The following is a 21,106-nucleotide window of genomic DNA, read 5'->3' as shown; positions in this document are numbered from 1 at the left end:
AAATAATTTTTTTTTGCTGCGCTCAACAGTTTGCTCTCCCACAAAGGGAGGCAATATTCATTGAAGAAAGTTGTATTTAATCCAATGAATCACTTTTTACAATTGAGGATTTTATTTGACCGACAGTTAAAGCTTCATTGGAAAAACTCAACAGACGCTTGTTGCGTATAATGCGTATAATGCATGTACGTTTTAACAAATAAGAACATCAATACAGGAGGTAACAACCCGGCATTTACCATATAAGTTTCCTCATTTTTAAACTGATTACTTTGCACCTTTTTTAATGATTGGAATCATTGAAATGATCTGCAGTCACAGGAGATGAAATGTCAGCAACATTTAAAAAAATGTATCTTGAGACATTTTCTATTCACGTTTTTCCTAAAAAATATATATCTTAAATAACACCCCTGGAAACTACAACCCAACATGTAAGCAAGCTGACCTGATCACAAATGATCAATATTTCCAACTCCAAATTGTCCAACTCTGTGAGTGAGTGTTTGTCTCTGAGAGGGAGTGATGAAGCCATGTTGAGCCCCACTGATCCTCACACTTCACTCTGCTGGTGTGTGCTGAGTCAGCGTCAAATCCTCTCCTGTTACAAACAGACCCGCCCTCACAGATGGTCACATTAGGATACATGTCAAAGGAAAGCTACGCAGATACAGATGACACCTCTGTTTGACTTCAACTCACCTTATATGGTTTCAGTCTCAAACTTTAAGTGGCGTCAATTAATGTTTTATACTTTGCTTCACACACAAGAGGCAAGTTTGCCAAGTCTGATAATCAAACAAAATAAACCCACAGAATGTCAATGAAAAGAATATTCACCTAAACATTGGTCAAAACCAAAATGGCTTAGGGACTGAGTTCATATTTAGTATTTCACTCAAACTATTCGATTTTGAAAAGTTTCTCTGTTGTCCCTTGATTGATGAACAAACACAGCACATCTTTGCGTCCATTGTCGTGAGAGACTTGGGTAAAAGACTATCAGGATGTCAAGATGAGGCAAAAACGAGCTGTGGAACTGTACTAACGTGAACCTGTTCTCTCTGCTCTGGCAGTGCTCGGTACGGCCACTGGCACAAGAATAAGACTCCTGGAGAGTACCGCACTGGGCCACGTGTCATGGTCTTCATCATCGGCGGAGCGTCCTTCAGCGAGATGCGCTGCGCTTATGAGGTCACGCAGGCCAATGGGAAGTGGGAGGCCGTCATTGGTGAGTAGTGCACCAGGAGGCGCCACTGAGCGCAGGCCAAGAGCAAGAAGAAGTGTTCATATCTGTAGGACGCAGCCTGGTGTTAAGTAACACACAGTGGACGTGTCTCGAAGTGGACCGTTGTTTTTTTATAGAAAGCGTGAACGCTGATAAAAGCTGCGTCCTAATTTAGAGGCCCAAGTCCTTTGAAGCATTGTCAGAGGACTGTGTGAGGTTTGACCAGCAGGTCCTCTGAGGGGCAGAAGGACAAAGCTTCTGAAATGGAGCAAACTCAAATAAAGATGGAGGGGAGGAGAGACATGACGGTAACCACGGGAAGTGAGGTGAATGGACAATCTAGTGCATAAAAAGAAAGACAAAGCTCTTAATGATGACACATTTGACCTCGTATGAGTCTGCTTGATTTCTCAAAGCATGGGGTGAAACAAATCAACTTTTTGTCACGGTAATGCCCGTTTTTAAGAATAACTTTCTGGGATTAAGTTATACTTTGGTGACACAAGCCGTACGGTCATTATAAGGAAGTTTAGTTTCTTACAGGATTAACTGTGGTCTATATGTATTCTGTCTGTCTGTCTACTATGAATATATAACTCGCCACCCACAACACAGCTCATGTAGGATGGCGTCATTTCCTTTTTGACTTCACCCTGATCACGAATCCCACAAACGAGCACAGCAACCTTGTGTAACGTATAGCTGCAGATAGTTTTTACAACCTGCCTATTGTGTTCTGTTCAGATAAGCCTTCATGTTATGCCCCTGTGTACTGTTTACTGTCTTAAAGCTTTGCCAGCCAGTCTGTTATAAATGGGAAAGTGTCTTGTTAGTTTTCGTTGTGCTCTGCTTCAGCTGTTGTCTTTAAAAACAACTGTTGTCTTTTAAATTGCAGCCACGCCATGTCTTTATCTGTGTGTTTCTTTGTGTTTGTGCAACATGGCAAGTGTGTGTGAACTGTGTGTGTGTGAACTGTGTGTGTGTGTGTGTGTTTGCTGTACGACAGTTTTTTCTTTTTGTAACCCTTTTGTTTTTGGAGCGAGTGGGGAAGGGGGCGTGGCATGTGCTGAGAGACGAGTGGTGAAGCCGCCTCTGTTCCTCCACAGGTGCCACCCACATACTCACCCCCACCAAATTCTTATCGGACCTGCAGCACCCCGACTTCCGAGAGTCCACTAGGGTGTCCTTTGAGGACGCAGAACCCACAGCCGAGTGAGGCAGAGAGAGATTGGGAGGGAGGGAGAGAGAAATCACACTGAAAAAAGTAAAGGCAGCCGCACAAAGAAGCCCTTTCTGAACCTTCGCAGCACAAGGGCTTCCTCCTTGTTCCTCTTTCTTTGAACACTCGGTACTGTTTTATGTAACTCCACCCGCCTCCCCCCCCGTGTCCCTCAGGGATGGGCAACCCCCGACCGTTCCTCAATGCATGGACCGCTCCATCAGGCTCTAGTCCCTGTACACACAGTTAGCTGGATTAGTGAACAGGATTCCTGCTATTCAGTCAGGTGCAGCCTGTCTGTTTTCCCGACAGGATGGCTGAATCCAAACGTCTGACCGCTTTCCAAATCCACAATCCACTGCGTTAGACTTCTAGAGCGAGCGCTTGGGGAGCAGACGTTACCTGCTGATCATGTAAAAAAACAACTATTTAACGATATGTTCGTTGGCCATATGTACTGAGGCCACTAGACTGCAAGGCTACGAGGGCCCAGTATGGAGGACCCTCGAGTCCAGAGGGTGGACATTTGGATTCAGCCCAAGTAAAGTCTGTGCTGAAGAGCGGCCATGTCCGAGGGGGTCGTGACCCCATCCCTGCTGCCTCCTCCCATCATCTCAGCTGGGTGGATTAAATCGCCCCTCGACAGCCACCCAAAGGCCCCTTGAGCCTGTTGAACACTCACTCCAGATTTAATCTACCCCCGAGATCCATCTTATCAGTTTTTACTGTCTGATTATTTTTCTAATCAACCCTTCGCAAAGACAGTCACCTTGATTTGTCACTGGTTTCTCCACATAAGGACGGGTCCTTGACTTGATGTTGGATTTCAAAGAAGGATCCTCTCCTCTTTCCCTTGTGGTTTTTTTTTCTTTTGACGACCAGTCCTCTTACGTCACTTTCTCACAGCCCACCATCACACGTTCACATGGCTCGTCCGCAGAGGGGTCATGATATCACCTTCAGGGCGCTGACACACGGGGCAACAGCCAGGAAACAATAATTGCGTCAGAAAAATTGAAGATGCCCAAAAGGTTGCTCTTTGTATCAGGGCCTATATGATGACTCTCTGCTGACAGTCTGCGAATGTAGCAATGTTCCACCTGATATGCTTTAGCAACCAAATACAAAGGTAAAGATGCAGCTAATCCACCCCTCCCCTAATATAGGAGACTCTTCATTTCTTCCAAAAGTCATTGTTTACACCAGTCACTAGCAGACTGTTCGTTTTACTTTGATACATTCTAAAGAACCTGTTTAACTAAAACACGCTCTAAGAGCACATACCCAAATTAGCTGTTTTTAACAATTCAATATGTTTTTAATCTGCAATCTACATTCAGATGGATGCATTGTTCAGCTTTGGCCATTGTAATTAGCGATGCTATTTCTGAACACTTATTCGACCATGAAAGATTGCACAGTGTAGTTCTGCGTATCCATCTCATGCCTAACTAATCTGCTAAAGCGATATCGTTAACAAACCAACGTTTGGTTTTGTGGTTTCCTCAGTAAGCAGCTCTCACCATAAGCAGTATGGCCGCCCCCCCCTCATACTACTAAAACAAGTCTTTGTTTTTGTTATGCTGTTTTGGTCTTAGCGTAGCCATGTACAATAGTTTAGTGGCGGTGTTGTGTTTCTGGGGCAAAAAGGCTCACGGAGCTGTGTGTTTGGGGAACAGCAGAGAAGCAGGCGAGGCCGGTCCGACGTTGACCTCCGTGTCCCACACGAAACCTCTCACCCACGACCCCCGGTTCACCATAACGACCACACTCCAGACGGGCTTGCCTCCTCCTCTTCTGTTTTTAAATACCGCCAGTTCCTATTCTAAGTTATCGTATCAGTGTTATTTACTGTAGGTGAACGTCTTTCAGGTAACCAAACATGCAGCTTTGCAACAGAAACAAACCAATGTAGGTCAAACACTGTTGCATAAGGAGTAAATCAAATGTTTTGTCTTATTCATGATAAAGAAAGTTTGAAAAAATTTTATTTGGCAAAGCAACAAATTTGACAGTTTGCTTTACTCCAGTCTAGCACTGCTAAAGATTCACAATGTCTGAAATGTGTCTTCAGCTGTCACAACAGTTCATCTGTGTTAGTAGACTTACTGAGTTTGACATTTTCATTCATATAAGACGCGATGCTGGTTTGGGATTTCATGACAATCACTGATCTGTGTACTTCCATATTGTTCAGCTGCATGTAGTTTAACACGGCTTCATATGTTTGTAGAGTGAAGTACTCGAGAGTATTAGTCAGAGGTGGGGGATGTTTACATGGTACTTAAAGACAAATCAGGAAGAAAACATTTCAAATATATGGACAATTGAAGTAAAACAGCAAAACTAGCATAAGTCATGCTAGTTTTGGCGACATGTTTGTTTACAGGCTGACAAGTCTATTTTTTAAGTCTTTAGGAGAATCAAAACTATTCATATTTTGACCAAACAACCTACAGTGAGAAGCTACTCTTCTGTTACAGCAGCTCTAAGAGGAATGTAGTGAAAAGAATTCCTCTGAAATAAAAAGTCTGATTGGAAATACTCAAAGTACTTGGTTAACTCCCACCTTTTAAAATATATATTTTTTAAACCGTTATCCATTTTAACTTGCTGGCTAATTGGTTGTGATTTCATGACTTTGGGTTGCTCAGCGCTTCTATCTGTGCTTTCAACATTACGTGGGCGTGTGCTCATCTAGAGTAGGCATTCATGGCAAGAGCTGAAAACACATTTTTCATCCGTTTCCCTCCAGACGTGCAGATCTAACGCTCTGTGTGTGTTTTATGAATGTGTCTCCAGGATCGACCCACATCTTCACCCCCACCAGCCTGCTGGAGCAGCTCAAGGCCATGAACAAACCAGACGAGGAAGTTGCAAGCTAAAATCCTCCAATCGCATCTCTCTCCTCTTTACATTAACCCGTCTACCCATCCTACCTCTGTATCCTTCCCTACATTGTGTATGCATCCTGCTTGAGAAGAAAAAGACCTCTAAGATGATAAAAAATAATAATATGATGTATCAAAGAATAACATTGTTACAAGTATTCCCACGTTTTACAATGGATGAAAGTAAATTAACTAATTTAAACAGGTTTAAATATCTGAACAGAAGGCCATTTAAAGTACCAACATGTGATATTGTATGCTGTGACACCTGTGCAAAAAAAGTAGACATTTTCTCTTGTTTGTTGCTTTGGGTTTCCTACTTGTTTGAGAGGTTGATCTTGTAAAATATATCATATCGGTCAACATGCAATACATATAAAAATATATTCATCAGAGAGGAGTTCCCCCTGCCCGTTTGAGATGTTCGTATACAGTAGCATGCTTGGACTTGTGTGGACTGTTGATGTGTTTGTATCCATTGTGGATGTTCTGGAAGCCGCAGGGTTTAGCACTTAGCTTTTTCCCTAAGATGTTGAGCTTGAATACTTCACCCAAAACCTTTGTTTTGGGCATCGCTTTGAAAACCACTCCTGACGCGTTATTCACTACTCAACGGTGCATCCGTAAACGCCGCTGCCTGCTCATTCGGTAAAACTATAGCGATGTAAATCTAATGCATTCTACTCATTAATACTTAGTCTAATGTAACATATAGAAATAGGGTGGATAGAATATTAACAGTTCATAATATTCTATTACAAATATCCCTGCTGGGGAGTGGTTAAGATACTTAATTGAAAAAAAGTTTGCTAATGAGCAAGCGACGCACGTTGACGTTGGGTGTCCCGTACTCAAAGCATACATTGTTGTTGAAGTATTTGTGTAAAACGACGCTTGGTGGAGCATTGGGCAGAGAAACCGCTCTGTAAAAAGCCAGAACATCCCTCCTCTGCCTGCCGGGACTAAAGTATTTACTTGCCACAACAGTTTCCTTTCTCCGGAGAAACTTCATGTTTTAATGTCGAAATGCTTGCTGATATTTAATGAATCTTAAAAAGGGCCAGTTGTATTTCAGTATTGTATCCTGTCAGATTAAGTCTTATCATCGGTTAGTGATGTTTCATTGGGCCATGCACTGAGTCGTGTTGTGTATTTGTCATATGTTGCTGTTTTAGCGTCTCACTGTTGACTGATGTGAAACTTTTCCTTTAAAACATGTCGATGTGAAGCCGCCGTGTTTGACGTTTTAGCTGTTAGTGGTCAACTGGGAAAATAATGAATATCTATACTTTCTTTGCCTGTTTCCTCCTCTGGTGCAATGTAAACTCTTCAATTGTGAATGGCTTTGCAAAGAATAACTTACATCCACCCTTTTACTTCCTCCCTTTCCTGGCCAGAGTTGTATATTGCACTATAATGCGTTTTCTGTGATGCAAATGCTTGACTGTGTTCATTTTTTAAACATTATAATTTTCTGTTTTAGAGTTTACTGTCTAATCAACTGATTTATATGAAAATTATTTATCAGAGGAAACAATATTGATGCATTAGTCTGTCCTAAAACTGTTTAACTTATTGGGATTGTATGTTTGCGAGTGTTGAAGCACAAACGATACTTCCATGTGTACTAAGGCTGTCTAATAAATTGGCTTCCATTACATTTTACTCTTTATTTTTCATCACCTGAACAGTGAAGTACAGCAGAAACAAGTGGTTTTTTTTTTGCTTTTTTGTTTCTTTAGGGTCAACAAGATTCCCTGCAAAATATTAGAAAAGACCAACTGTTAAAAAAACGACAAAAAAACAGAATTCACTTAACGTCTACAGTTCTGAGGTATATTTCTACCAAATACAATTCATTAATTATCTGTAAAAATAGTGCAATCATCCTCTTGTTGGCATTTCCACATATATCAGGTACAGTACACTTGTTTGGCTCAGAGTTACAATTACAAGCATGTGATAAAACACTGTACAAAAGCTCAGGATAAAAACAGTTTAAAATGTATAGAATACAAAATAGCTAACAGAAGCAGCCGATATCCAGCATCTCGGGTCCACACGACAACCAGCTTCCACCATTTACAAAATAGATCCGTGATGGTCTCCTGCAAGACCATCCAAAACTAACTCAATCACAACAGCAAGTGCATTTTATCTACAGCACAATATGCTGCTGTATCAACAAGGAGACACACAGTTTAGGCAGCAACTAATACAACACGGAAATCCTGAACTTATTTCTACAAACTAGAAAATATATATTTTTTTAAAACCACATTGAGCTATTTATTGATCATGTGACCGACTAGTATTAACTCACAAGGGCCATTTCAAAACAGCTGTAACTTCTCACAGAAGAGACTAATTACTTTCATTCGATCAACAATCAAAAATCATGTTGACAAAATGGATCTACAGTACTCCATATTTTAGAATGTATGCCAGCACATCTTTTGAAATCATTAATATGACTGCTGGTGTTTGGCGATGACGCCATTACCAGGAGTAGCCACCGTTAGCCACTAGCTAGCCAGTAGGGCAAACCCACTGGGACATGCATCTGTGGCCGGACCGCTACGTGACTTCATTCTCCACTGAGGAAGAAGTTACAAATTGTTTCTTTACATAGAAAAATGTCGCTTGCTGCCATGTTAATGTCCTGAATGTCATATAGGGAACCGTTTAAAAAATGCAGTATCCCAACGAAAAGTTACAAAGAAGACATTTGATTTACCTGGTCCGACGCTCTCTCCCTTCAGCGCCCGTTGCCAGCCTCGGGCTGCTCTAGCTCAGTCCATGCTGCCTGTGAGGTGAGTGAGCAGACTAGTAGCTGCAGGACTGAGTCAGCACCTCCTGGTATTGCACTCCAGTAGCCAGAGAGCGAGCCATGTGTCCAGAGGTATGTTTCATGTGCCGAGCTGCTCTGATGGCTCTGTTCAGTGAGGTGTCCACGGAGTGCTGCTGGTCAGGGGACTGGAAGCGTCTTGTCCTGACCCCTGAAGGCGTGCTGTGGCTAGGAGACACGTAGCGGGGCGATGAGTAAAACCTGAACAGGGTAAGATTGACAAAAAAAAATAATAAGTTGTACACAATAAACAAGTACAACAAACAAATTCAGTTATCTTTGTACTGATGGAAATGACAATATGTTGGCTAAAATATGTGAAAGTGTCACAGAAACATTCCAACTCTTCTATGTCCTTATTATTAGACAGTCATCAGTGCGTACACGGACTTCATTTTGCTGTGTTTGTAGTATGTACTGTAAGAGGGCCTCAGCTTCTGCATATATTAAAAAGGATCATTTGGATTTTACCTCATGGAAACAAAAAAAATAAATCAGAACTATCCGTCAACTGCAGGTGACTTTCTGCAAAAAGCTTATGGTCTGATTTTCTTTTTACAATAATCATCTGTTTCAGAGGCCAGTGGCTGAAATCAGCCTAATGGACACTTCATCATGTGTCTGGTGTGTGTGTGTGTGTGTAAGGTTGCTCACAGAAGTGGTGGCGGGAACACTGGCATGCACTGCATCAGTGCAGGAGGAGCTGCAGCTGCAAAGTGTCTGCTCCTCACAGCTCTATCCAGGGGACACGGGTGGCAGCTTGTGTGTGTGTGTGAGTCTGTGAATCACAGGTCAAGTCAGCAGCTCCACCAACACTTCACATAATTAAACAGATTTAATTTCCTGCAGACTGAACTGATGTGTATCCTGAGCCCAGTGACTGTACAGAACTTTGTGCTGCTTGTACTGAACAACAAACTCATCATGTGTTATATCATGCACTTAAAAGCACCACGGCTCTGATGAAATGGTCTCCAACCTGGCTCAGTGCTTCTGGAGGGTTCAGGGCGTCCACAGAGAGGACGGCAACAGCAGCAATAGGAGTGGACCGGCTCTCTATCGCCACCGACTGGCACGGAGAGAAAAAAGACACACGAGCAGCACAATGAGTGAGGACAAAACGGCAACGCTGGTGTCAAATGATTAAAAAACAAAAAAGTAGATTTCACTCTCTTTGTTTTGACTCGACTTTCTTTGCATTCAGACAAACACGTAGAAGGAAAGACAAAAGAAAAATGTGCTTACTTTCAGATCGCCCTTGGTGATGTGACAAACACTGAGGACAAAGAGGAGCCCGACGCCCTCTGCTGTCAGGTTCATCTGCTGGTTCAGACACATCAAGAAGCTGCCCTGCAACACACATGCAGAAACACTGTTGTGGCAGATGTGCATCTATAACACATCGAAATAATAATAATAACTTTGGGATAGTATTTGGAAGCTGGTGACGGCAGGAGAGACACTGAAGTAAGCTATAAAAGGCTTGTAATGACAAAAGCTCTGTGCGTAGAGCACTTTGCATGGTTAGGACATTCTACAGGGGCTGTACTGTCTGTGGCAATTACAAAAGAGAAGCCTCTGCATCACAATGAAGTCAAACAAATGCTTCGATGTTTTGTTTTCAATCACAAGTCTGGCTGTTCTGAGCTGCAGACACAGGGCACTGGGTTGCACTGACTACATGCTCTTCAAATCCTGTAACGTCGTCACTGTCAACACATCTGAGCAAGACACGACACTTTAATTTGCTCAGTCACAAAAGGTTGATCTGGATTGGACTATCGGCTATTAAAGTAGCCATTAAAAGGTCTGCAGCAGAGGGGTGCATGTTCTTACTGGGGTGTGTTCTGCTGCGGACAGTACTTGTGTGTGAACAGTAGCTGTCTGGTGCTGCGGTGGATGTTTGAGTACACCTGGACACCAGAGGCTGAGGATTGGGTGAAGAGGGCTCTGAACCTGTCACTGAATACAAAAACATTACATACATTTAATCAGAATTTGCCATTTTGTTTTCTATGCAACTTAATCGTACACATTTAGATGGGTTCTTGTGCGTTATTCTCTCCTGAGTATGACTAAATGTAATGCATTACAATTTAGGGTGCATGTCTGCATGATAGTAGAGTTTAAGGATCAAAGTGTAAATTCAGGTCAATTTACAGATGTCCAGTTGTGGTTTCTGTCTGTGTGCAGAAGGAGGTCTCTTCCTCATTGTTCGTCTCAGTGTAGCCTCCTCAACCTCATCAACCGGCCGTCTGTCTCTTCTTCCACTGCCGACGTCATCCCATTGCTCCCCAGACCTAAGCAATGAGAGAAGACTAAATGACGTACACGTAGAAACATTTTAAGTAAACAGTATGGGTTCTGTCTATGTGCACATACAAGGCTAGCTATAAGCTGTAGACGGTGTGTGGTTACACCCGGCAGATAAAAACAAACCTGAAGCGAGGTGGAGAGCTGTTGTGGTGAGTGTAGCTCTCCTGAGCTGAAGCAGCTGCTCTCACAGAGCTCAGAGGCGTCGTACTTCTCACACAGCTTTCGAGTCTCTCCCTCAGTCTGGTCACCTCGGCCTGCAGCCTCTGGATCGCATCACTAGAAAACACAAAAGATGTGCAAAACAATCACATGAGACAATCTCGCTGCAGGTCATGTTTGCATTTATTATGATTAGTTATTTTCACCACCACAGGTCTCCAAAGTCATGTGACCACTGAAGTGCTGCATTGTGAAAATAAAAAAAATAAAAATTGCCAGCGAGTATCTATCAGGTGTCAGTCCAAACGTGTATGTGTACACACACACACACACACACACACACACACACACACAATAGAGTCATGCAACACCACACCATGCAGGGATCAATACAGAGTACCTCCTAATATGCAACCACATTCAATAGCAGCCGATTCTGTAATCAAATACATGAAAGAATATGACAGAAAAATGATGTTTAATGATGTTGCTGGGTAAACTTACAGGAGATTGAAAATACATTTCAGGAAATAAGCGACACTATTTTCATTCGTGGGGAATCATTTCTCTGCAGGGAGACACACACACACACACCGGGCCATGTTTGCACAGCTATCGCCATAGCAGCCGCTGCTACACACACTTACTTGTGATTCGCCGCCTGACTGGAGCTCAGTGCTCCGAGCGAATCGTCATGGTGATGCCTTCCAGCGGGGGAAGAGCTCGGGCTGGAGTTGTGGAGGGAATTGATAGATTCTGTGTACTCGTCCTTCTGTCTGTCTTCAGACACGGTGTGGGCTGCAGAGGAGGACGGCACGTTAAATGCACAACGAAAGAAAAGGCCAATGAATAAGAGTAAGAACATAGCAGGAGAATAACGGGACCACATTAGTACAACAATCTCAGCTGAAGGACAGAACTTTGAGACTCACATCTGTCACTTTCCAACCCAAACTCACTGGTCCCACTGTCAGCCCTGGTTTGTTCTGTGTGACGGACGCAGCGCTGTGGAGAGCAGGAGAAAGTGCGTCTCCTCTGCCCTTGTCTGGTTCTCCTCTGCTGGTCACGGTCGAGCTGAGAGTCACTTCTGGGCTCCATCGCCGCGTGACTGTGTGACGAAGCAGGAGCAGGAGCTGAGACTGGGCCTGTGTGAGGATTACCCGGGTTCGCCTCCTGAGGCCCTGAAACACTGTCGCAGAATAAAAGAATATTCAAACATGCTGAAAACACAAACAAATATAAAATAAATCAAATAAGAGCCTCAGGGGCTGTAGAGTTGTCGGGTCAAACATCAGTATGCTGTGTGCGTATAACATGGGTGGGGGATGGCACGGGAGGGAAAATTCGTTGCGCAGTAAATTGGTGTGGAGGCAGTGATGGACTTTCTCACCTCTCTGACGCCCTCTGGTGGAGAGGACTGGAAGCTGCTGCAGGAGTCAGCCAGCTGCTCTCTGAACAGACAAAGCCACTGTCCGTCTCCGGAGAGATGATCCCATCCTGGTCAACACAACACAGAACAAAGACGATGCACCGTGTAGCTCTACACAGTCTAGATGTAGCCGCGTCATGTTTGAAGGCAAACATAAGGTTTTATGCATCACCGGTGATCTTTATTTTGATTCATATGGCTTTTTTTTTTATAAAAGCAACAAAAAGAGAGGCTGTTACACTGGTTTCAAGAAGCAATTGCTAAGCATATATCAGTGCATGTCAACTGATTGTCCAGTAGCTTCAAGGTACTTTGGAGTTCAGCGCTTTGGCTTTTAAAACAACTCGTAGTTTGGAAGCACTAGAACACACAAAGCAAAGAAATGAGGAGAAAATCTTTCAACATTTTAAAAGCCGAAAGTAAAATCTTCTGAGGCTTCAACGCTCCACATCATCAAATGTTAAGCACTGCCTCATCTAACCACGCCACATGTGTGACTAAACTCAATGTAATATCAATCACAGACTCAGTTTGCAATATAAAACTGACCTGCAAAAGCACTCCGCTGCTCCCAGTTTGGAGTTTGGAGTTCCTCTTTCCCAAGGCTGTAATCTCTCCCAGACTGCTGCTGTGGGACTTCCCCACCTCTAACCTCCTTCTGCTGCTGAGAGGATGGAGTGTGGTGGACTGGCTAGAGGCCCTGCGTGAAGAAGAACTGGACCTGCTGGCCGGCTGTTTGACGGTGCGAACAGGAGCCGAGTCCAGATGGTCCGATTCGTCTTTCCTGTCAACAGAGAAGTGCAGCGAATTCAGTCCAGCGACTTAAACTCGCTTCCCCTTGAAAATAGGTCGGTAATATTTTACCATTCAAAATAAAAAGAATTACATTTAGACAGGAAAAGTACTGTGCTGCTGATGAAACTACCGCTCATTCTGTCTACTTCTCTGAAGACTGACCTCGGTGGAAGACTTTTCTGGACTTCCAGGTCTCCAGCTCTGTGACTCCGTCGTTCTTTCTCCTCGTCCGAAGGCTGCGTGTCACTTCTTAAGGCAGCAGAAGAGGAAGCTCCTTCCCTCTGGCTCTGGTCTAAAAGTTTGGGAAGCTCCTTGAAGCTTTGGTAGCGAAACAGAGGAAGGAAAACGTTCAGGGCGCAAGAATGAGTCCAGCCTGCAGGCTGCGCTCCTCACCTTCCATACATCCTTCTGACAGTGAGGAAAAGAACCGCAAGTATTTGGATATCTCCGAACAGTTATTAAAAGTCTTCCACGGCACAAGACACAGATGGTCACCATTCATTAAAAAAAACACAAAGATTCCCACTCACTGATCCATTAGTGTGGCAAAGTCTTGTTCAACGTGTCTTTGTTTGCCATTCAGAGGTTTGAGGTAGAGAGAATCAAGAGTGTCCTCGTCTTCATCGCTCTCTTCACTGGCTGAGCTCACCGCCGCTGCCTCTCCGGGATCAACCAGCAAAGGCACAGGTGGACTCTGGAAAGAGATGAAGTTAGATCATATTATATACACACACATATATATATAAATAAAATATGCTACAACATCCTGTCATGTCATAGCAGGAGTGTGTTCTCCATTCACCGAAGAAGGTCAAATGTCTGACAGCTACTATTTGTTGAGTTCATTAAGCTGCTTTAACACGAGGGAACTATTTTCTTTAGCACAACATTATCTTTCAGTGAAAAAATGTCTTCAACTAACAATTATTTTTATTATTTTTTATTTGCCAATTACTTTTGGATGTAGCATAATTGTTTGGTCTATAAAATATAAGAAAATAGAGAATCCCAATAGAAAGGGACGTCCCTGGAGCTAGATCTCTCTGTTCCGATATTCAGTTTACAATGACACAAACAGAACATCCTCTCATTTGAGAAGCTACAACCATCACATGGTCAGAATGTTGCGTGATATGTTGTTAAATGATTGGATATTCTGTACTGTTGTACAGAGGGCATTAATACAGACACAGCTGTTGAACGGTACCTGTGGGTGAGTCAGCGTTTCTCCTCCCTCAGATGAAGGGGAGGGGTGAGGAGGTGGAGAGGGAGGAGCCACACAGGTGGGCTGTTCTTGTTGCATCTGTTCCACCTGCTCCTTCAGCCCATCCATACGCAGCCCGCACTGAAAGATCAGCCCCTCCAGCTCCCTGACACATGCACATGCACACACAAACACAATAAAAACCGAGTGCACGTGTGTGAAGAATATAAAATGGAATCTATGACGTATTTATCTCGGGGCGCTCACCGCTCAGAGTCGAAGTGGCTGATTTGTGCCCCATGCTGCTGCAGGACGTTGTGTTCATCCCTCGCTAACAGGTAGCCCCTTTCTAAAGAGCCGAGGCCCTCGGCAAGCTGCGAGAGACCCTGAGAGAGCGCGACTTCATTGGTCTGGATTTGAGGTCATTGAGGTCTATTAGAAGTCATTCGTCTGAACGATTTAAACGGAGAGTTGTTGTTGTTCTTACCTTCATCTGGTCAAAAGCCCCGAGTTGTTTTAGGAGATCCTCAAAAGTCTGCAGCTGAAGGAAGAACATTAAAACCTTGATCTCTTTATCACATCGTCTCATAAATCTGTCAGGATTTACATGACTGATGATCGGGGGTGTGAATCTCTCGGTATCTCACAATTCGATTTTGATTCTTGGGGTCACAATATAATTCAAAAACAATTCCCGATTCAAATAGTTTCTCGATTTAGTACATAGAAGTGCTGATTTCAGGATCTAGTGCAGTCCACTGTGCGCTAATATGGCAAATTATGGCATGAAAGCAGCAAAAGAGAATACGATTATGGAGGTGTTATATTTGGAAAAGGTTAAATCAACCAATTGCAACAATATAAACATTCAAGAATAAACCAAAGGCAATATTCATTTATGCAAAAGTTACACAGAAAAAGATTATTTTACTAAAAAGCCTCAAGAATAACCAAATCAAGTTATACAAAAAATAAAAAATGCCGCCTGATACATGAATCCAATCAACAGGCTTTGTACAAAACAATAACACTGTAAACTGGTATTTGGTGGGTTTTACAGCAAATTACACAATAATGCTCGACTATACTATGACTTTGTGTGCATGATTACATTCCACCAGTAGCAACATCGAGGTGCTTTTGTGGAAAACCCTTCCTGTTGATAGATAGAACAGGTCATTTACCTGCTGGAGGAACTTGACGGCCTGATTGCAGAGAATCTTGGCCAGCTGCTGTCCCACCTGAGGGTCCGGGCTTCTTGTGGAAGGACAGGAAGATGAACTTCCTGTTCATTTCACAGACGGGTGCAGAGGCAAGAGTTACATGATGCAAGTTGCAGAGAATGATGTCCGTAGAGCAGGGAGACTCGTTTATATGAAGCGATGAATTTGACATGAAGCAGTAAATATTGAATAGGATGAACATACTCTGATGATTGCCGTGTCCGGTTTGGTGAGGAGATGCAGAGTTAAACTCTGCTCGCTGAGCCGGAGGGAAATCCAGCATCATGAACTTTGAAGTGTCCCGGTTCGGTCCTGACAGCACCAAGTGGCCGGGCTTCGGAGGGTCCGAGTACAGGTTCACCTGGTGGAGATATGAATCATAAGTCTGGTGGGATATTGGAGCAACTCTCCCTTTGCTTTTCCTGGTGACATAAGTGACGAACTACTGAGCAACAGCACATTTGGTTCTGGTGACAAAGACACTTTACGGAACATTTTAAGACTTTTTTGCTGCATAAAGTGTTCAAACTGAGCATTTTTGTAGAAATAATCAAATCAAACAACAAACAATAGAGATGATCAAAATCAGCTGCATTTGCTCAGCAACCTAGTATCATCTGGTGTTGTGTTGTCACAATTTTAATCAGACAACAAATGTCAGCGTAAAGAGGCTCCTCCCACTCTGCCAGTGTGACGTGAGCTAGCAGTGGGAGACAGATGGTGGTTCAGTGTTGTGGAGATGGAGATGGAGGGGAGGCCGAGAGCCCAGTAAGCTGATTTTAATTTAAAACTAAGTGCAGATTGTGGAGTGCTGCTGCTCCAACAGAAATGATTTAAAGGAGCTACTTCACTACACTCATCCCGTCTCTACTCCTCTTTCATTTCCTTCCTATCCTACTTTTTTCTTCTGACATAATGCTCCGTCTGTGATGTCCTGACAATGTCTGGGCTGTTGGATCTCTATAGGTCTGTCCTGTAGAAATAAAGACACAACAAGCTAATAAACAGTTGAATAAACATCTGAAATTTAAAAAAAAAATGTTTATTTTCATAAACCTCCCTTTGAGCACTCTGGAACATTTAATTTCTGTATTGTTGCTTTTTTAAACTCAAATTCTGGCTTCTGTTGTGCAGCTTGATTTTTTTCATACAAATGTATGATACTCATTAATATCTTCATGCTAGAATCCTTTAAATAAGGCAATCATATCCCCTTTTTATTCCTGTCCTTGGTGGAGGCAGGTACAGGCCACAACAACACTCAATCAAATCATCGTTGGGCAATTTAAAAAGCACAAAATGAAGGAAACGCACAATACTAGTCTGTGCATTCAACAACGTGACTGAATGCTGAAATAGTACTGACCACGTGCAGAAAATACACACAAAAGGGAGTACTGCCATTGGCTAAGAGAGCGTACAGGGTTTTAAAAATGAGACCAAAAATAAACTTTCTGGCACCGTCATGTAATGTTTTTTAAAACCCTGAAGACTTTACCGTTTGCTGCTGCCTTTAATTGAACCACATTCAATTAATATATTAATCAATTTTCTGCATTTTACTACTGTATTTTATTTCTTTTTTTTATGTTTTAATGCAATGAATGTTCTTAATTGTTTTTAAATCTCCTTTTCTTTTGCCTTATGTTTTGATGCTTTTAATGGTTTTATGTGAAGCACTTTGAATTACCTTGTTGTTGAAATGTGCTATACAAATAAACTTGCCTTACTACTGCAGACCATTAAATAGTGATACATTATAACCTGATTTCTATATTAACTACCTTGGCTGCGAGGCGCAGGCGATCAATGGTGTTCTCCGCCTCGGCGTACTTAGTCAGCAGTCTGTTGTAGTCCTCCTGCAGCGAGAGAGGAAACGAGCAAGCAAGAGGAAGGGAAGAAAATAGAGAGAAGAAGCATGAGAGGATGGAAACGAGCGAGGAATGACAAAAAGGAAGAGGGCAAAGTTGGGCAAAAAAGTGGAGGCAAGGAATGAGGGGGCAGAGAGAAGGAAGCAGGATTTACGTATCGTTAAGTTATTTGTCACAGTTAAAAACATATTTGTACAACCTGGGGCTGGTTTTCACCGTTTTGGCCCCTTTGTTTCAATGAAGAAATGTCTTAATACAGATAACTATCATTTTTCAGACAATAGTGCGCTTCAAACTTTGTGTCAAAAAAGAACAGAGCAGTAGTGGACTGTAATTTTAGAATAACATTTATAGAAAAAGCCACTCTGAAGAGCAAGGATTAGGGGTGTTGGAAGGCTAATTCATTGTTGCTACACGACAGTATAACTGAGGAAAACGTAGTCAGTGATCTGCAGACCGTATTCCATTTCAATCAACATCTCTGTAGTGTGAAGACAAGTCACAAGCCCAAGCTTTGTAACTGCCTCGGTGCTGCAGACGGACTGCGAAACAAAGCATTAAGGATGTACTCTTGAAATACACAAGGGCAGGGTTATATTGATAACTTGTTTGAGAACAGAAAGGATATTACCATTTCTGACTGATGTCGCCTCTTAAAATGTCTAGAAAAGAATGAAGAAGGTCTCATCTTCATTGTTCTTTTTGGTACCACATAGGCCAGTAATTTAAATCTCTCCAGTGTACTCAATATATACCAAACTTTGAAGTTTAATTTCCCTGATGTATGCCTTCCCTGCTCAGTACATGAAGTCTCGTTGCTTGACTTCAGCGTTGAACTGCAGAATAAGAGAGGATGTAAAGAGGGTGCCTCTGGGAACGAGCAAAGATGGCGGCGAAGTGGTGGCAATTTACTTTAGATTTCCCTTCGGACATTTAAGGAAATTGGGGGGGAAACCCTTTCGTTTTTCATCACTGGTAGATGTTTCCAGAGGTGTGATGCAGTTGTCACCGAGTTGTCTTGGCTGTCATTACACCTTGAGCTGGTCCCCAGACAAAAGTGGGAGGAAAGATCTTGAAGTCATGAAAGCGTTTCTGCTCTTTAACAATCAAACACTAAACATGCGTAACCATTGCTTTATCAAATAATGTTGCTCTGGGCCAAAGTCAAGACAATACCAGTGTTCTGATGTGAAAAAGCCAGAGTATGCCAAATCTCACAGTGACTCATAAGCTCATCCTCAAATGTATAGGCAGCATCATTTAATTGTTTTTTATGCTACATCCACACCAAGCGGACTACTTTTAGTCAGCATTTTTTGTTTCTGTTGTCAGAAAACTGACGACCATAAAAGAGTGATTTGATCTTGGCAGTCGTTCCTGCACTGTAGTGCCAACGCATTGCGTTTGTATTGAGGCAGCTCAGTGTGGACGTACGCCCAGTCTCTACCAGTACCTCCAGTTGGTCGAGCAGTGTGGTGGCCTGCTGGCGGGATCTGAACTCTTGAGGCACAGGGGAGCTGGGGGCGCTGGTTGGTGGTTTGTATGAGTCTGATGAGGCAGGAGCTCCAGCGGTGGTGTTCAGTAGGACTTCTTTCGCATTGTCAGCGGGGGATTTAAACACGAAGGGGGGCTCAGGTGATGAGGACTTCCTCTTGGAAGAGGGTCTGCTCTTGGGGGGGTTGTAACCATCTTTGGGGAAATGGACCTTGGGTTCCACCTTGGAGAAGTCTGGTGTGCGGTAACTCAGAGGCCCTTTTCTGGAAATACAATTACATACATGGTTAGTGCTTTATATGAAAAAAAAACTGCAATCATGATGTATGAAAACGGAAAGAAGAGAGGATACAACAGCTACAACATGAGAACTAATTGCTATGGGAATGTGGCTGACCTGGATTCATCCCCTTCAGCAGCATTAGTCCCGGCTCTTGGTGTCTGCTGCCCTTTGTCAGGACTTGCCGTCCGATGTTGGAGTTTCAAAGAGTCTGCTTTGGCTTTGCTGAGGGAACGATGACTTGAATAAGTAGATTGAGGAGAGGGCTGCCTCACCTTCCTTGGTGAGGGAGTGGGCTGTTTCCGAGGCTTGCCCGACTTATCCGACGCCTTTAGAGGTCCATTGTTTACTCCGCTGTGATGATTTGACACACCTTCTTGAGAAAACACGGCTGCTCCTGGCTGAAGAGGATCCCCGAGCGTCACCTCAGCACAACGAGGACTGGACTTCAGGCTTACGTGGCTCCTGTGTGATTCTGGAGGACTTTCTGTGAAGCTCATCTCTGGGAGGGTTTCGGCGTCAATCCCCGGAGCAGCTAGTTCCTCAGCAGTGAAGTGGCAAAGGTGGGGAAAAGAGAGGGCTGTGACAGGTGAGGCAGGCCGGGATATTGGGCAGTGATGATTGGAGACTGTAGCAGGTCCCATGGTTAACCGGTGATATAGTGTAGGGCTGATCTCCTCCATCTCTCTTTTGGAAACAGAGCGCTCAGCCAATCCCTTCGTGGTTCCAAGCTCTCTTGATGTGCTAGGGTGTCGATTTTTCTTCCTCTTCCTGTCACTGCTAGTCCCCGCTTCCTCTCCATCTCTCTCCTCCTCTGTCATGTCCAAGTATTCGTCCCACTGAGGGACGCACTCCATCCCCTGCTCTTCTGCTCTATCCAGCAAGTCCTCAACTGCCAAAAACAAGGAGAGACGGGGAAATGGGACGACAGGTTTCAACAGTATAGGAATAAAGCGGCTCCCACAGCAAAGGCAGGGAGCTCGCCGAGCTTCTAATAACTCCAGAGCGTTGTCCAAAAGTCAAAATCTATTGACAAAAGGATGTTAACATTTTCAAAATGCATGTTTTCAACTGTTGAAATGTTCCGTTTCAATCCATATTTGCCTTTTAAAATCAATTGTGATGAAAAAACGTTTTGCTCTCCTGTCATATTCATTCAACAAAGTCTATTTAATCAAACTCATTTAATCTGATGAATCAATATACTCAAAGCGAGGATTTTGTTTGAGGAATTTTATATTTCTTTTGGGGAAATGACGTTTGAAGATTCATTGGAAACCTCAATGTAAGCTTAGACTGTCACTCAGTGATGTAAAGTACAGACAATTTGTAGCTAATGAGCTCAAACGTGAAAAAACAGTGGAATGGTCCTTTACGCATATTAGTACAGGAACTAGAACATCAAAACGTGCAAAGAAATACTTTAGTCAAGGTAAAAGAAATGAAAGGCTCACATGGTGATCGTATTTGTACATCCACTCCCTGGGATTCGTTATGGGACCAATGCTGACTCCGGTTGTAACTCAGCTCCTCAGGTGTATCCCTCTCAGGCCCACGAGGGGCAGCCTCCTGTAGGGGGAGGGGTCCAGGGTACAAGTTTGGATTACTTTCTGCATCTGAATCACAACAAGATGCCCACAACTCCAAATCCTCCAGCACTTCCGACAGTCCAATGATGCCATTCTCATCCATCTGGCGTACAAAGTCCTCATCCTCAGATATCACAGAGCTGGTGGGTGAGGTGCGAACCGGGGCGGGGGTCCAGAAGAGAACCCCTGCTGAGGTGTTCTTTCTCGTCTCCATTCACCTATCGGGCCACGTCGGCCCTCCTCGGGTCTCAGCTCTGACCTCGGTTACTGCGTCAGCCAGGCACAGGAATGCCTTGAATCTTTCCTCGTTGATCGGGCTCTGCAGTGAGCTCCACTTTTAAAGTCATGGCTACAGAATGTCACCGACTGCAGGTTCGTGTCAGCAAGCGGGGAAAAAGTCCAGAGGCGGAACCAAGGACGACTGGTTGGTCAGTCTTCAGTCTCGGGGAAGAGGAGATCTCTTTGGATGCAGTTCCTGAAACACAAAATAGTATCAACTCCTCAGTCTCTACAATCATTGAGCACGACACTCTCAAGCAGAGGTATCCAAAGGAGATCAA

The 21,106-nt window shown here is 43.5% G+C and overlaps 2 protein-coding genes across 3 annotated transcripts in view; one reads left to right on the top strand and one right to left on the bottom strand.

Annotated features, from left to right (window-relative positions):
* stxbp1a (syntaxin binding protein 1a) overlaps positions 1-6,990 on the top strand; it is a 40,573-nt gene extending 33,583 nt beyond the window's left edge. The window contains exons 18-20 of one of the 2 annotated variants that reach the window (XM_079289731.1): positions 1,077-1,231; positions 2,335-2,492; positions 5,250-6,990. In XM_079289731.1, coding sequence (XP_079145857.1) covers positions 1,077-1,231; positions 2,335-2,444 — 265 coding nt within the window. In that variant the 3' untranslated portion in view covers positions 2,445-2,492; positions 5,250-6,990. The remainder of the gene's footprint in view (positions 1-1,076; positions 1,232-2,334; positions 2,493-5,249) is intronic. The other variant, XM_079289732.1, reaches the window with a different exon arrangement.
* Positions 6,991-7,162: 172 nt separating this feature from the next.
* On the bottom strand, positions 7,163-20,513 carry akna (AT-hook transcription factor). Its single transcript, XM_079289067.1, has 22 exons — positions 20,412-20,513; positions 19,075-19,849; positions 18,637-18,940; positions 17,097-17,171; positions 15,517-15,673; positions 15,274-15,374; positions 14,577-14,630; positions 14,357-14,499; positions 14,093-14,255; positions 13,416-13,579; positions 13,048-13,203; positions 12,640-12,874; positions 12,052-12,158; positions 11,594-11,850; positions 11,309-11,459; positions 10,626-10,778; positions 10,347-10,486; positions 10,023-10,148; positions 9,432-9,536; positions 9,166-9,255; positions 8,841-8,964; positions 7,163-8,387 (listed from the first exon to the last, which is right to left on the bottom strand). The coding sequence occupies exons 2-22, from the start codon at positions 19,812-19,814 to the stop codon at positions 8,165-8,167; spliced, it is 3,768 nt and encodes a 1,255-aa protein (XP_079145193.1). The 5' UTR covers positions 19,815-19,849; positions 20,412-20,513; the 3' UTR covers positions 7,163-8,164.
* Positions 20,514-21,106: the final 593 nt, after the last annotated feature.

Source organism: Melanostigma gelatinosum (assembly GCF_949748355.1).
Source record: "Melanostigma gelatinosum genome assembly, chromosome: 18".
NCBI classification, from domain to species: Eukaryota; Metazoa; Chordata; class Actinopteri; order Perciformes; family Zoarcidae; genus Melanostigma; species Melanostigma gelatinosum.
The sequence above is the reverse complement of the archived record's forward strand: the minus strand, read 5'-3'. Positions and strand labels throughout refer to the sequence as shown.